Here is a 13,894-nt window from a genome sequence, read left to right on the forward strand (position 1 = left end):
TCCGGTTTAGAGTCGTGTCATGATTATGTTATGTTTAGGCCTCGATACATAGAGTGTATTCTTGGCAACGCGGTTCTAGGTTCCCCTCAACCGCCATGACACGTATAGGAAGTGAAGCCTATAACAAGTTAAGATATGATTATGACGGCTCTAGTATGCACTACCGTCTAAGTATGCAAGTCCCCACACACGTATAATCAACCGTCAGGTTGGAATGTAGACACGTGGTGACCGTAGGTTTCCCTTGAGGTTGCCTATAGCCTAGGATTTAGGGGAACTCACTGAGACATTATGACTCACCCCAATCCTTATTTGTTTCAGATAAGTAGGATGAGTATGCATGTTCGTAGCCGGATGGATATTACTTCAAGGGTTCGTTCGTACCGCTGCAGGACATTATGGATTTCAAGAATGTATTTTTATGTATGGATGAGTTGTATTGTATTATGATTTATATGAACGTGACTTGATGTAAATATTATTCATTCGGTAAAATTTTATGTTGTATATTTTTAATGTATCCAATATCAATTTAACGCACATGCTAGGCTTTCTAGATACGTCTAGTATGGGTGTTACAATAACACAGTAAAATTCTCGTCCTAAATAGCGGTGATTTTACATTGAAGAATAACACAATAAAAATTTGTTCCTAAATAGCGGTGATCACCACTCTTTAGGTTATGAAGATTATATGGTTATATGATAAACACGGTAACTGTGAAAGAGACGTTCTGTCGACATTGCATTTTATCCCTCTATTTGCTGGCTTAGTCCACCACGGAACTCCAATAGAGCTGCTGGAAAATTGTCAGTGCTACTGTTTGCAGCTGCTGCACTGTGCTTAGCGTCCGGCTGCTGCCAATCAAATTGCACGTCATGCGTGTCGTGAACTGAAATTGTTGCTTCTTCGTTTGACTGCACGTTCAGACCCTGCATCATAAATTCTCAACTTCATATTAGAAAAGCAGTATCATAAATTCTTGTTTCTCTTGTATATTTTGACAGTACCATATATATCAATAGCAAACACAATTTAAGCAGCCCAAAGGAACATAAAAAGACAATGCTAAAACATGTGGGAGTTGAAGAAATTAAATGGTATCATGTAAATTATACTTATACCTGCAACAAAAGAAATTACATGCTGCCGAATGAATTATATGTCATCATACATGCACAAAGAGAAAAGTTTGAGCATAAGACAATTTTTTAGAAATCTGTTCAACATATGGTATATTTTGACAATAAAATCAAGCCATATCTAAATTGAGGAAAATCCTGAAGTAACATTTCAATAGAAGGATCAGCCTAAAGTTTGGTGGAGAAATCATTTATGTTAGTTAAAGTGGCAGTCATTAGCCGATAGGTAGAAGCACATACACAACAAATTGGTTTAGACTCTCTTGTGGCAGCTAATCTTTCTACAGGTCCCGTGTTTTCATATGGTCCAATTAGTACTATTAACATGAGCTTTGAACACAAAGACTACAAACTAAGTCAACTTTACAACATTACCATACTCAAATATGCAAAATGGACAAATTAGTGCTATTAACATGAACTTTGAACCCTGCTAATACTTATTCTATTTCTATCTAGTGGATCAATGTTTGATCTCCCTCCTAAAAGCAATGAAAACAAATGGACCAGGCATGTGTTGATGTATAAACACGAAAACAAATGAACCACAATTAGCCTCTGCATATTTTTTAAAAAAGAGTAAGAAAGAAAGATACAACATACATCAGTAACTTTTATGCACAGTTTAACCCTAATTTGTGTACATAATTACAAAACATGTGGTAAAAGAGATAAAAAAAAAAAACTTTCAAATTATCAAAAGAGACAGAAAGATACATCATGCATCAGCCTTTTCTAGGGAGTACATGAGCAACTTTATGTTATTTATGATGCAGCAAGGTTATTATCTCAATGCCAATTAATATATTAAAGCCAATGAACCAAAATACTACACTATACTCATAATGGATGAAAAAAAAAATTAAACCATGTAAATCACCAATTTAAGAAAGATAAGAATACACAACTAAATTATTGAAGATTTTGTCCAATAACTTCTAATTATAAAAACGTTACCTCTCATTGAAGGATTTACCTCCTCTATGCATGTCAGCAGTTGGTAATGCACATTCCTTTCTTGAGAGAAGTGAACTCTTAAGTGAAACACAAATCAAACTTTTATGATTATGCATCATCATCATGTATGTCAAGATGGTTTAATTTGAGAGCATCAGCTGTCTGCGTCGTCTGCTCACTCCGGCTAGATGGAAAACCATCACTCCTGCCTTCATATACACATGATTTCCGCTGTCACGGCTAGTTAGAACAATTTTTGATTCATGGTTGCATAATTAAAGACTTGCGTGACAATCTTTGGGATGATCTTTAACTTCCTTGCAACACAATTTAGTAAAGTGTCAATATCGCCATCACCACCAAGAGGAGAAGACCTCCCGTCCTTGTCGATATATGATATTTGGAGTACCACTTCATTGTAAAAATCCTATATTGAACAAAAAATTAATGCATTTTAGTTAGGAGCTATGAATGACACACAAAAACACTTTGATGTGTAGAAGCTACATTGTGGTTAGAAAGGGCACTCTTTTATGGGATAAATAGAAGTTGAATGAAAATTACCTCATATTTGCTGCTAGTAGAAATCACAGACTCAAATTCACTCCATGAGTTGGGTGCATAAAAAACTTTACCATCTTCAAGTTTCTTCTTGATCCTCTGAGCTATAGTGATTGTATCTTATGTTCGCTTAACATTTGAATGAAGCAATTTTACCATAGAAACCTAAAATAATAACAATCACATAAACAATTGGAAATTCTTTGAAAAATAAGTATTGAAAACAGCTTTGTAAATAAAGCTGGTAAGATCCTAGAAAATTGTTTTCCTCGTGTGTTGCCTTAAAATATGTCAAGAACCAAAGAAACTGATTATTTGTGAGAAAGGTAAAACTTGATTATGTTGAAGAATCACTTCCAACTACTAACAAAAAAAAAAATCAATTCTTAAAATGGTTGTGATAAAAGATGAAGTAGAGCTATTTTTTTTTAAAGCAGCATATATATTTAACAGCTAATTTGCACAAAACATGCAAAGAAACAAACAGAATTACGGAAGCCTTATGTATGCGGCATGCAACCAATAGGAAACCAAAACACCCTACCCCATCACAATACAAACCAACAAATCAAAATAACCACTATACATAAGGCCTAAAACAGGACCGAAACAAAAACTGCAGCCAAAGCCACACACCAGAGCAGCAGACAGTGAAAAAACTGACAGGAAAAAAAGCACCTAACAGCAGCAACAGACCCGAGACTTTGCCTCTCAACTGTCATTCCCGTTGTAAACACTCCTTTGGATTCCATATACAATGAAGTAGAGCTATTCCATTGGTTAATTCATAACTCAATGATATAGTGGTGTCCTTGATCTCATGGAACCTGTAAATGAATGATAACAAAAAAAGAATATAAAAAAGACAATAACTTAGAATATGAACACTCACAACTTTTGAATTTTTCTTCCCTTCAATTCAATGCAATATATTTATGAAGTCTCAACTTAAGTGCATCATATGACTACCAACAAATTCAAAAGGGAAACCAAAAACACATTTAGATCAGATTACGCCACTATATAAGACTAATGAAATCAAGTGTCCTAAGATGCAATGCAAGTGTACTAAGTCAATCCCAAAATGTCACTAAATGAGTAATTTGAAAACCAATTTCCTGGAGTCTGCTGAAGCATTCCATAACAGACCGCCAACTTCAATCACTTAATAAGGACCATCACTTTATGCTTTCAGTTCCACAATAGCTAGAAATTCTTCAAGGCAATTAACATGAGACCATAAATAAAATTCAGAATGCAACACAGAAAGCTTATTAATGGTTAAAATATTCAAATGCTTAAGTAGTTGAAAGATAAAATCACTTAAGATTTGAACTTTCCTTACCTTGAAACCAACTTTAACCAACAATGATTTATTAGTTAAAGGAAATTGATAACTTTAGCAGCAAACTTCGCTCCTGTAACTCGTGCATCATTCATTTTGCTGGACATATTTGATTCTTGAATGGGGTTCTCAAAGGGATAAGTGACCTCCTAGTAAATGTCACAAATAACATTAGGAAAATCATTCTGATAAACAACATAAGGACCCTATAAAACACACAAATGACATAGTTAGCAACAAAGACAATAAAATATCGATAATTTGCAAACCAATTGGACTTCCACAGAACTTAAATATATAGCAACTTTGAAACATTAATTTCTACTTTCTAGTGAGTTGGTTTATACAAAAATCCACATTAAAACCCAAACTAACAAAAGGGTTTATAAAAACATCATAATTACCTTTGGAATACACGATTTCTTCAGCTTTAAGAACAGCAACGGGAAGTTGCTCTTGCCATTCTTTGTTTTTTTTAGTAGCAGGAGTGCGAGCTTCAAAGACAACCTTGATCAAACACATGGTGTGCGCTCAGAATGTGAAGAGTAGAAATAGATGAATAAAAAATATCAATTAAGAACCCTAAAGAAATTGAAAATTGGTGGTCATCTCTTAGTCTTACCTTAAAAAAATAGCGTGTGTCGAGAAGAACAACTTTGTTGCCAGAAACACAAGGTGAATTGAGCAGGTAAGGACAAAAGTTAACGAAATTAATCAATGGGATAAGAACTGAGCAAGAACCACAAATCAGTTCCTTACAGGCTGAGGCACACAATAAAAACGTAATCTTCTCCATCTTCGTCTTCTCCGGATTCGTCACTTGTGATGTTGTCACTTGGTTTTTTAGAAGATTATGGAGCGAGAGAGAAGAGGGATTGAAAATGGAAGATGAATTTCTCAGATCAGAGAAAAATGGGTGTGAGAGGAGAGGAGAGAGAGAGAGAGCAAATGGCAAGGAAATAATTTTGTTAGCGATGGTTCAGATGCCTTTGGATTGAGAAGAGTGGGTAAGATTGAAGCCAAATTTTGAGCCATGTGCATGCCTTGGAAAGAAACGTGCATTGAATGTTTGATGGAATACCAATGTTTGATGGTAACGGTGAAGGGATTTGAAATTTGAATTGTACATTAAGTGCAGTTAGAGCAAAGTTTTCCCGCTCTAAATCAAGGATTAGGGTTTTTTAGGTCTTGTGTGCATTGTACATTAGGATTAGATAATAAGGATAAGAAATATTTTTGTTGTTTAAAAAATAAATTAATAAAATGATCGAAATATACGTCAAAAAAGATTTACAGTAAAGAAAATGTAAGTGACACCTAAAAGATTGAGATTTGCACATAAAGTAAAGCACGAGGTTCCACTAAGTTATATCTGGAGATAGTTTTGTATAGACATAAATATAAATAAAATTATATAGTCACACACACAACATTAAAAAAATTTAAATGATAATTAAATTAGTCACATAATTTAATATCATTAAACTATTTATCTTTATAAAAAAACATAAATTGTGTAAGTGTGTCTGATCCTTTTAGATTTGGATTTGTCCCCAATCAAGTATTTCTTGATAGTTATTTTAGAAGAAATTTGTATGTGATAGTTATTCTATAAAATGATAGTTATTTTATCTGTGATAGTTATAGTAGAAAATAATATTGGTGATATGTAATAATTTTATTACGAAGAAAAGGGGCTCCTTTTATAGGAGAAAATAAAAGGATTAACTCATTTATTTTATGAGTCATTTAATAATAAATAGATAATAAAAGTATTAATAATGATATAATTCAACAGTTATTAACTACTTAAATATTTTAATTTCAGTTACAAGGTTTTAGTAATTTCATTCTACTCGGAAAATAAAGATAAATTTAGTTTTTTTTTTTAAATATGTTTCTTTCTTTTAGGTGATGATGTTAGTAAAATGTTGATCGAGTTAAGTTAAAGTGGTCTTAGTAAACCTATTGATTCAGTAGATTATTTTTCAAAATAAAGGTGGTTTTCGTGAACCTACCATAATACATGGACCGAAAATGGTGATGCAAAACTAATGGGGACCAAAAAAAAAATTTTAAAAAAAAAACTTTAGAGGAACTAAAACGAAAAGTTGAAATATTTATAGGATCAAAAACATATCATTATTATTTCAAATTTTTATAAGAAATTAGCATCAACAAGAAACAACACCAGAAACTATCTAAAGAGGAGAATCATCAACAAGAAACAACACGAGAAACTATCTAAAGAGGAGAATCCTAGAAAAAAGTATATGCAATTCTTTAAGAGGTTCCAGGTTCAAAATAGACCGGTATAGGTGGAAATAAACAATCTTCCTAGACCAATGTGTCATTTTTATCTTTTGACAAATATACCAATGTATCATTTTAATGAACTAGAGGAAAATAATATCCTCAAAATGGATGACAAACTTAATAAATTATATAAATTTTCATTGTAAAATTAGAATCAATTTAATTAAAGTGCTTTAAGTATAAATTTGAAGACACAAATTTAGATAGTTATCGAATGTGATACTAGTTTGCCAATAATTAAATTACGAAAATACATCCTAAATTACACTAAACATGAAGAATACCATAAAAACTATTTTGGTGTTTCATTTCAAACAATAGAAAGAAAAACCATAAACAAAAATTTCTAATAAGCATATCTCTTTGAATTTTTTCACTAAAGTAAAAAATGAACCGATTAAAAAAATGTTGTATTTAGTGCTAATTCTCAGTTTTCAGGTTAGATTCAACAAAAACATTTGAATCAAATACTTGTGCACAATATTTGGGACATTCAAATTCTATAAATATTTTGTTCTATTATGTGTTGCTTTTAATCAATTGAAATAAACAACAATTATACAAAGTATGGAGAGAGTAGATAGTCAAAATAAAATTGATAAAGCAAAATCTTTAACATCAAATGATTTCTCGATTTGTCTTACACTAATAATAATTATGACATACACAAATGAAAGGCCCATTTGATTACAAAGTAACAACCATAACCATATGGCACTTGGCTAAAAACAGGGAATTGCATTACTCATTTATTTCTCCAATTGAAAGAAGACTCTCTTTATAAGTTACAGTCTTACCAGAAAATTTACCTCTGAAAAAACTGAGCTCTTCAACAATCATCGTGCTTAGACTAAAAAAGATTAGTCTTCCATCTTCATTCGTAAAGAATATATTCCCTTTCCTTCCTGCTCCAATAGGATACACAATGATAGATAATGGTTGAAAAATGAAGAGTTTAAACCACGATTTCTTCACACCATATTCACCCAAAACAGATATTTGAAAAGTACCCATATTTGTATAATTTGAAATCAAAGCAACAGACCCATTTAAAACCATCAAGTCACTCAAAACATATCCTGGATCAAAACTAACATCTTCTAAGGGTGCGAGTGTTGTTATGAATTCCTCTGTGCTTAGGTCAAATGACAAAAGATATGCTTCATCATCTTCATCATCACTATCATCACTTTCATTCCACCAGTGAATCATTCCATCTAGGCACACTCCATTTTCCTTATGATTTATTGAGATATCATATTCAAGTTTTCTCCACGAGTTACTCTATAAGCTATATCTTCTAATGACATTACATCAATGTCAATTTTATGATAACACATCACCTGTCGAATTATCCTATAGTCATTTGTAACACAATCAAAACCAAAGCCATGTCGAAGTATATCAACATCCATAAGTGGAACAAATTCAAAAGGGTTGGTAGGAACAACTTTGAATTCTCGAGTAGTTGGGTTCCACAATACAACTCTTGTATTGGGTTGGGAGTAATTAATCAGACATAAAATCCCATTAATACTACCAGATCCTGAAATATCAAAAATAGGTTCGTTCTCCTCAAATGGATTTGGCCAATCTAACTTGGTTCCATTCTCAAACCTCTCACCCGAAAGAGAATATAACAAAAATTCATCATCAGTCACAATATGATGTAGGAGGAGACATGTATCTTCATAGTAAGCATGATTATTAGATAAGAAATTGTTGCGGAACAAGCTTATGAAAGAAGGGTTTTCAAATAAAGTGGGCCATGATTTGCGCACACATCTAAAACGATTCAAAGATTTCAGAGGTAAATTTGACAAAATTGATCGGGAAAGATCATCAGGTATATAATTACTAACCTTTTTATTTCTTGCAATCATATATTTCTCCATATTCACGCTGGAAGAAGGAGGCGCCTGTTGAAAAAAAGAAGAGGTTAACAATGAGGAAATAAGGAGGCGGCTGATAGAACAAGAAGAAATGAAGTCATATGAAAATTTAGGGTTTCTTATAATGGCCTGGCCATATTTTTCTTTGTAAAGGGGGTTGTCCATCTTTATTCTTAAGTAACATAAAAAGAATAAACTCTATTAGAAACTAATGAATAAACTATGGTGGTAAAAAAATATGTCTATGTGTGTGTGTATATATATATAATGAGATTCACATAAGAACAAATAGTTGGGGAGAAATGCGTTTAAATTTGAAGTGGAACAATTTTTTTAGACTGTATTTACCTATCAGTTGAACTCCTGATTACCTTGGACCACTTAAGCTAAATATTGGACGGTGACGGTCGAATTTGGAATAGTGTGCCAAATCATTTACCAAGTAATTAAGTGATAAGTATAGTATCGTATCCACAATGATTGTCGTTTCGTCCAAACAATTCGCTTTACTTATTTGTGAAAAAAATTATAAAATAAAGAGTTGAGGGTTAAGAGATTTGCAATTTTTATTTGTTTGCAACATCTCAAGTTACTTGTTTGGTTACAGAAATGTTAGCAGCGGTTAGGATTCTTCGAACCCCCTATTCATTTGTTGGAATTAATTAACAATCAATTCACGTTCAGTTATTCTTAGTAGACTATCAAAGTGATGAGTCTGTCGGGACGTGATCAGATTTGCAATTTTTATCTGTTTGCAACAGATCAAGTTACCTGTTTGGTTGCAGAAATGTTAGTAGCGGTTAGGATTCTTAGAACCCTCCTATTCATTTGTATGAATTAATTAACAATCAAGCCGTGTTCAGTTATTCTAAGTAGACTATCAAAGTGATGAGTCTGTGGGGACGTGATTGTAACACTCCAACTTTCAATTTTTAATTCATCCAATGGTATTTAATAGGCGATGTTTTGATTAATATCATTATTGATGTTGCTTGTGCTTGAGTATTGTTTTGTGGTTGAGAAAATAAAATATTGATAATGATTGAGAAGTAGTATGAGAAATTAAATAAAATGAAGGGAGGAGTAAAAATAAAATAACGAAGAGTCGGGGTGTAGAATATAAGTTTTAAATAAGTAGGGGAGGGGAGGAGTAAAATAATAGTGAGTAGAGGAGCAGAGAATCTTAACAAGTGACGGACCCTAATATAAATAGAAAGGTTAGGAGTTAGAAAAGTCAGTACTACTGAACATGGAAAAGAAAGAAAAAGAATAGCATAAGAGGAGAAACCCTAGCGGTGGCAAGGTCAAGCCACAAACCATAATTTTGAAGGATTCGAGGTAAGGGGGAGAATCTATTCGTCGCTAGGGTTTATCTTTCTTGTTAGGGTTGTAGAAAGGCTAGAGAAGGAGTGTTGCTGAGATATTGTTGAGGATTATCTTTATGGTTGAGAATTAAAATTCAAAAAAGAACAAAGTTAGTGTAATCTAAATTAGAGCCTTTAATCATGCGAAGAATGATGCAATTAGGTAAATTGTGTGAGAAACTAGTGTTTGGATCGTAGGATAATCCTAGGTAATGTTTCATATCAGTTTAAGATCATAAGGGCTCTGAAAATGGGAGTTTTGGGCAACTTAGAAGAAATTTCGTAGTTCAAAAACGTAGGATCAGAAATCGTTGCAGCGCTGCGCTGCACTAAGGGCGCCTAGCGCCCACAACCTGAGAGCTGGCGCCTCAGATGTGAGTTCCTGGCGCCCAGCACCCAACTTTGGGTGTTTTTCACCCATTTCTGTCCCGAACACTACAACATTTTTGAATTTGCACCACACTTCAAAAAGAGTAGCCGTAACCGAATAATCTGTGGCGTATGGAAGTTAGCTTTCCATTGGATTTGGTTTGACCTTTTTTCGACATCCACATATCGAGTTATGATCAAATTACCGTACCTGGTTCGTGCTGCGTTTTTCCTGGAACTTCAGCACAACCCCTTTAATGGACCCTAAAACATCCTAGAAAATAATAGAGAGTTAAGAAGGTGTTCATGTGAGAGGTAAGAGTAAGGGTCGTAAACTATATAACTAAATGAGGGAGTGCGTTTAGATATAAATAGAAATGATTACCCCTGGATAATAACAAACTTAAATATGAACTGAAGATAGTAGCCTGTGAGAATCTAATGATGTCAAGGTGAGTTGGCAATAGAAAGTGAGAGATAATATGGAAGACGTTATGAGGAATATTAATAGAGAGATAAACACTTAAATTAGAATGGAGAATGGGGTACACTATTAGGATGAAAGATGTAGTAATGGAGAGAACAAATGACAATATGTAGATTCTAAAATGCAGTAATGAATAACGAAGGAATATGATGTGTACATATGCTCACATAAGATGTTGATTAATGACAAGGAATGGTGAAGATGAATGATTTAATAAATGATGTTTGTGAATGACGAGTAATGACGATGACTTATCTTGTTTAGGGTGACGAGTGAATTATGAAGTGGGTTATGTTGTGAGTAGGAGTTAAAGCATTGGTAAGCTTGGGGATGATAATAACAGTGAGAAAAGATATCAAGTTAATTAAGGTTAATAAGACGAGAATTTAATAGGGCAAATAGTGTGGGTACGAGTGAGTCTAAAAACACACGATTTAGTAAAAGGGGTATAAAATGATGATAATAGGGGATATGAAGTAGGTGCTTTCCCAAATATGAAAACTTAAATTATTTCACATAATATTGATTTGTTTAGGATGTAGATCAGATGAAGCATTTTTTTAGATACTTTAAGGTGAGAGCTGGAATTAGCAATTTGCAATGATCTTATACAACAATGTTTAGTTTGTGAGCTTGCAAGCTTGGATTCGTTTTGTCACTTCTTGTTCTTGTTGTTGTTGGTGGTGGTGGTGGTGTTAATGAGATCTAATTCCTATGTGAATAGAAGTGGGAAAATGGGGATGAAGTAGGAAAACAAATGAAAGTGTTGTTGTTCCTGTTCGTTCACACAAGAACAGTATTGAATTTGAAATTTTTTTCACAAATTTGGGTTTAGGTAATTTGGATTTGATGAATTCTTCGCACACTTGGGTTTCATAATGAAGAGAGTAGATAGTGAAAATGAAATTGAAATAAAGAACAATTCTACAAAATATGAAGAGATTGGATAGTCAAAATGAAATTGATAAAGCAAAATCTTTAACATCAAATGGTTTCTTGATTTGTCTTACACTTAATAATAATTATGACATACACAAATGAAAGGCCCTTTTGATTCCAAAGTAACAACCATAATCATATGGCACTTGGATAAAAACACGAAATTACATTACTCATTTATTTCTCTAATTGGAAGAAGACTCTCTTTATAAGTTAAGGTCTTACCCGAAAATTTACCACTGACAAAATTGACCTCCTCAACAATCATCGTGCTTAAACTAAAAAATATTAGTTTTCCGTCTTCATTTGTAAAGAATATATTCCCTTTTCTTCCTGCTCCAAAAGGATACACATTAATAGACATTGGTTGAAAAATGAAGAGTTTAAACCACGATTCCTTCACACCAAATTGACCCAAAACATATATTTTAAAAGTACCCAAATTTTTATTATTTGAAATCAAAGCAATAGACCCATTTAAAACCATCAAGTCAAGCAAAACAGGTTCAGAATCAAAACCAACATCTTCTATGGGTGAGAGTGTTGTTATGAATTCCTCTCTGCTTAGGTCAAATGACAAAAGATATGCTTCAATATCTTCATCTTCATCATCACTATCATCACTTTCATTCAACCAGTGAACCATTCCATCTAGGCACACTCCATTATCTTTATGATTTATTGGGATATCATATTCAAGTTTTCTCCATGAGTTACTCCGTAGACTATATATCTCCAAAAAATGGTCGTCGTCTATATTTTCTAAATACAACATATCAACGTCAATTTTATGATAACATATCACCTGCCGAATTATCTTATAGTCATTTGTAACATAATCATACCCAAAACCATGTCGAACTATATCAACATCCATATGTGGGACTAATTCAAAAGGGCTGGTAGGAATAACTAAGAATTCTTGAGTAGTTGGGTTCCACAATACAACTCTTGCATTAGGTTGGGAGTAATTAATCAGACATAAAATACCATTAATACTACCAGATCCTGAAATAACAAAACTAGGTTCAGTCTCCTCAAATGGATTTGGCCAATCTAACTTGGTTCCATTCTCAAACCTCTCACCCGAAAGAGAATATAACACAAGTTTATCATCGGGTACACTCTGATGCAGGAGCAGTGATGTATCCTCATAGTAAGCATGATTATTAGATAAGAAGTTGTTGCGGAACAAGCTTATGAAATAAGGGTTTTCAAACAAAGTAGACCAGGATTTACGTACACATCTAAAACGATTCAAAGATTTCAGAGATAAATTTGACAAAATTAATCGGGAAAGATCATCAGGTATATAATTACTAACCTTTTTATTTCTTGCAATCACTGATTTATCCATATTCACATCGGAAGAAGGAGGCGCCAGTTGAAATAAAAAAGAGGTTAATGATGAGGAAATAAGCAGGCGGCTGATAGAACAATAAGAAATGAAGTCATATGAAAATTTAGGGTTTCTTATAACGGGTTGGGCCTTCTTGTTTTTTTTTTTAATAAAGGGTTGGGCCATCTTTATTTTTAAGTAGAAAAAAAAAAGATAAACTATATTAGAAAGTAAGGAATAAACTATAGTGGTAAAAAAAAACATATATAAAATGAAAATTTTTGATATAGCTCATTTTACAAACAAATATATATATATATATGGTTAATGGGATTCACATAAGAACGAATAGTTGGGGAGAACCTACATTTAAATTTGAAGTGGAATAATTTTTGTTTAGACTTTATTTACCTATCAGCTGAACTCCTAATTACCTAGGACCCCTTAAGCTAAATAACACCCAAAAAAAAATATTGATGATCTAAATATGAAAAATAAACAATTAAAATCAAAAATTAAAAGAATTTAATAGTTTTTTTTGTGTGAACCGAGTATCATGTACCCGCATCTCCAAAGACTAATGTAATTTAACAATATATTTTGTCTCAAAATAAAATAAAAATTTAAGAAAGATAATCCAAAAAAATTGTCAATGGAATTATTTATGAAGTTCAAAATAGAATGATATAAGTGGAAATAAACAATCTTACTAGACCAATGTATTTTTCTAATGAAGTAGAGGAAATTAATCTCCTAAAAATAGACAACAAACCTTTACAAGATTATATAAATATTCAATGAAAAATTAGTATTAATTTAATAAGGTGCTGTATGGATATATTTGAAGACAAATTTTTAGTTAATTTATCGAACGTCATACACATTTTCCAATTGTTAAATTAAGAAAATACACTATAAATTACACTAAACAGGAAGAAGGCCATAAATTTCAAACAAAATAAAGAAAGAAAAACCATAAACAAATATTTTTTCTAAGGATATTTCTTTGAATTTTTTCACTAAACGTAAATGCTTAAAAAATGTTGTATCTAGTGTCAATCCTCAGCCTTTTAAGTTAGATTTAACAAAGGCATTTGATTCAAATACTTGTGCATAATTCCATATTTATTTTGTTCTATTATGTGTTGCTTTCAATCAATTAAAAAAAAACCATTCTACAAA

General features: G+C 32.5%; 1 protein-coding gene, 1 long non-coding RNA gene and 1 pseudogene across 2 annotated transcripts; all 3 read right to left on the reverse strand.

The window, feature by feature from the left end:
• Positions 1-924: 924 nt before the first annotated feature.
• On the reverse strand, positions 925-4,518 carry LOC146904583 (uncharacterized). The gene is made up of 3 exons (XR_015019427.1): positions 4,007-4,518; positions 2,665-3,876; positions 925-2,527 (listed from the first exon to the last, which is right to left on the reverse strand). It is a non-coding gene; the product is annotated as an uncharacterized LOC146904583 (long non-coding RNA).
• Positions 4,519-7,063: 2,545 nt separating this feature from the next.
• On the reverse strand, positions 7,064-8,217 carry LOC146904584 (F-box/kelch-repeat protein At3g06240-like; annotated as a pseudogene).
• Positions 8,218-11,542: 3,325 nt separating this feature from the next.
• Positions 11,543-12,730, reverse strand: LOC146904585 (F-box/kelch-repeat protein At3g06240-like). Its single transcript, XM_085727216.1, has one exon. The coding sequence runs from the start codon at positions 12,728-12,730 to the stop codon at positions 11,543-11,545; it is 1,188 nt and encodes a 395-aa protein (XP_085583342.1).
• Positions 12,731-13,894: the final 1,164 nt, after the last annotated feature.

Source organism: Medicago sativa, chromosome 7 (assembly GCF_051527215.1).
Source record: "Medicago sativa cultivar Bolivia chromosome 7, Bolivia_mono, whole genome shotgun sequence".
Taxonomy (NCBI): Eukaryota; Viridiplantae; Streptophyta; class Magnoliopsida; order Fabales; family Fabaceae; genus Medicago; species Medicago sativa.

Bases quoted from the DNA above. Each gene is read 5' to 3' on its own strand.
- LOC146904585 (XM_085727216.1), bottom strand. From the start codon at position 12,730: ATGGATAAATCAGTGATTGCAAGAAATAAAAAGGTTAGTAATTATATA.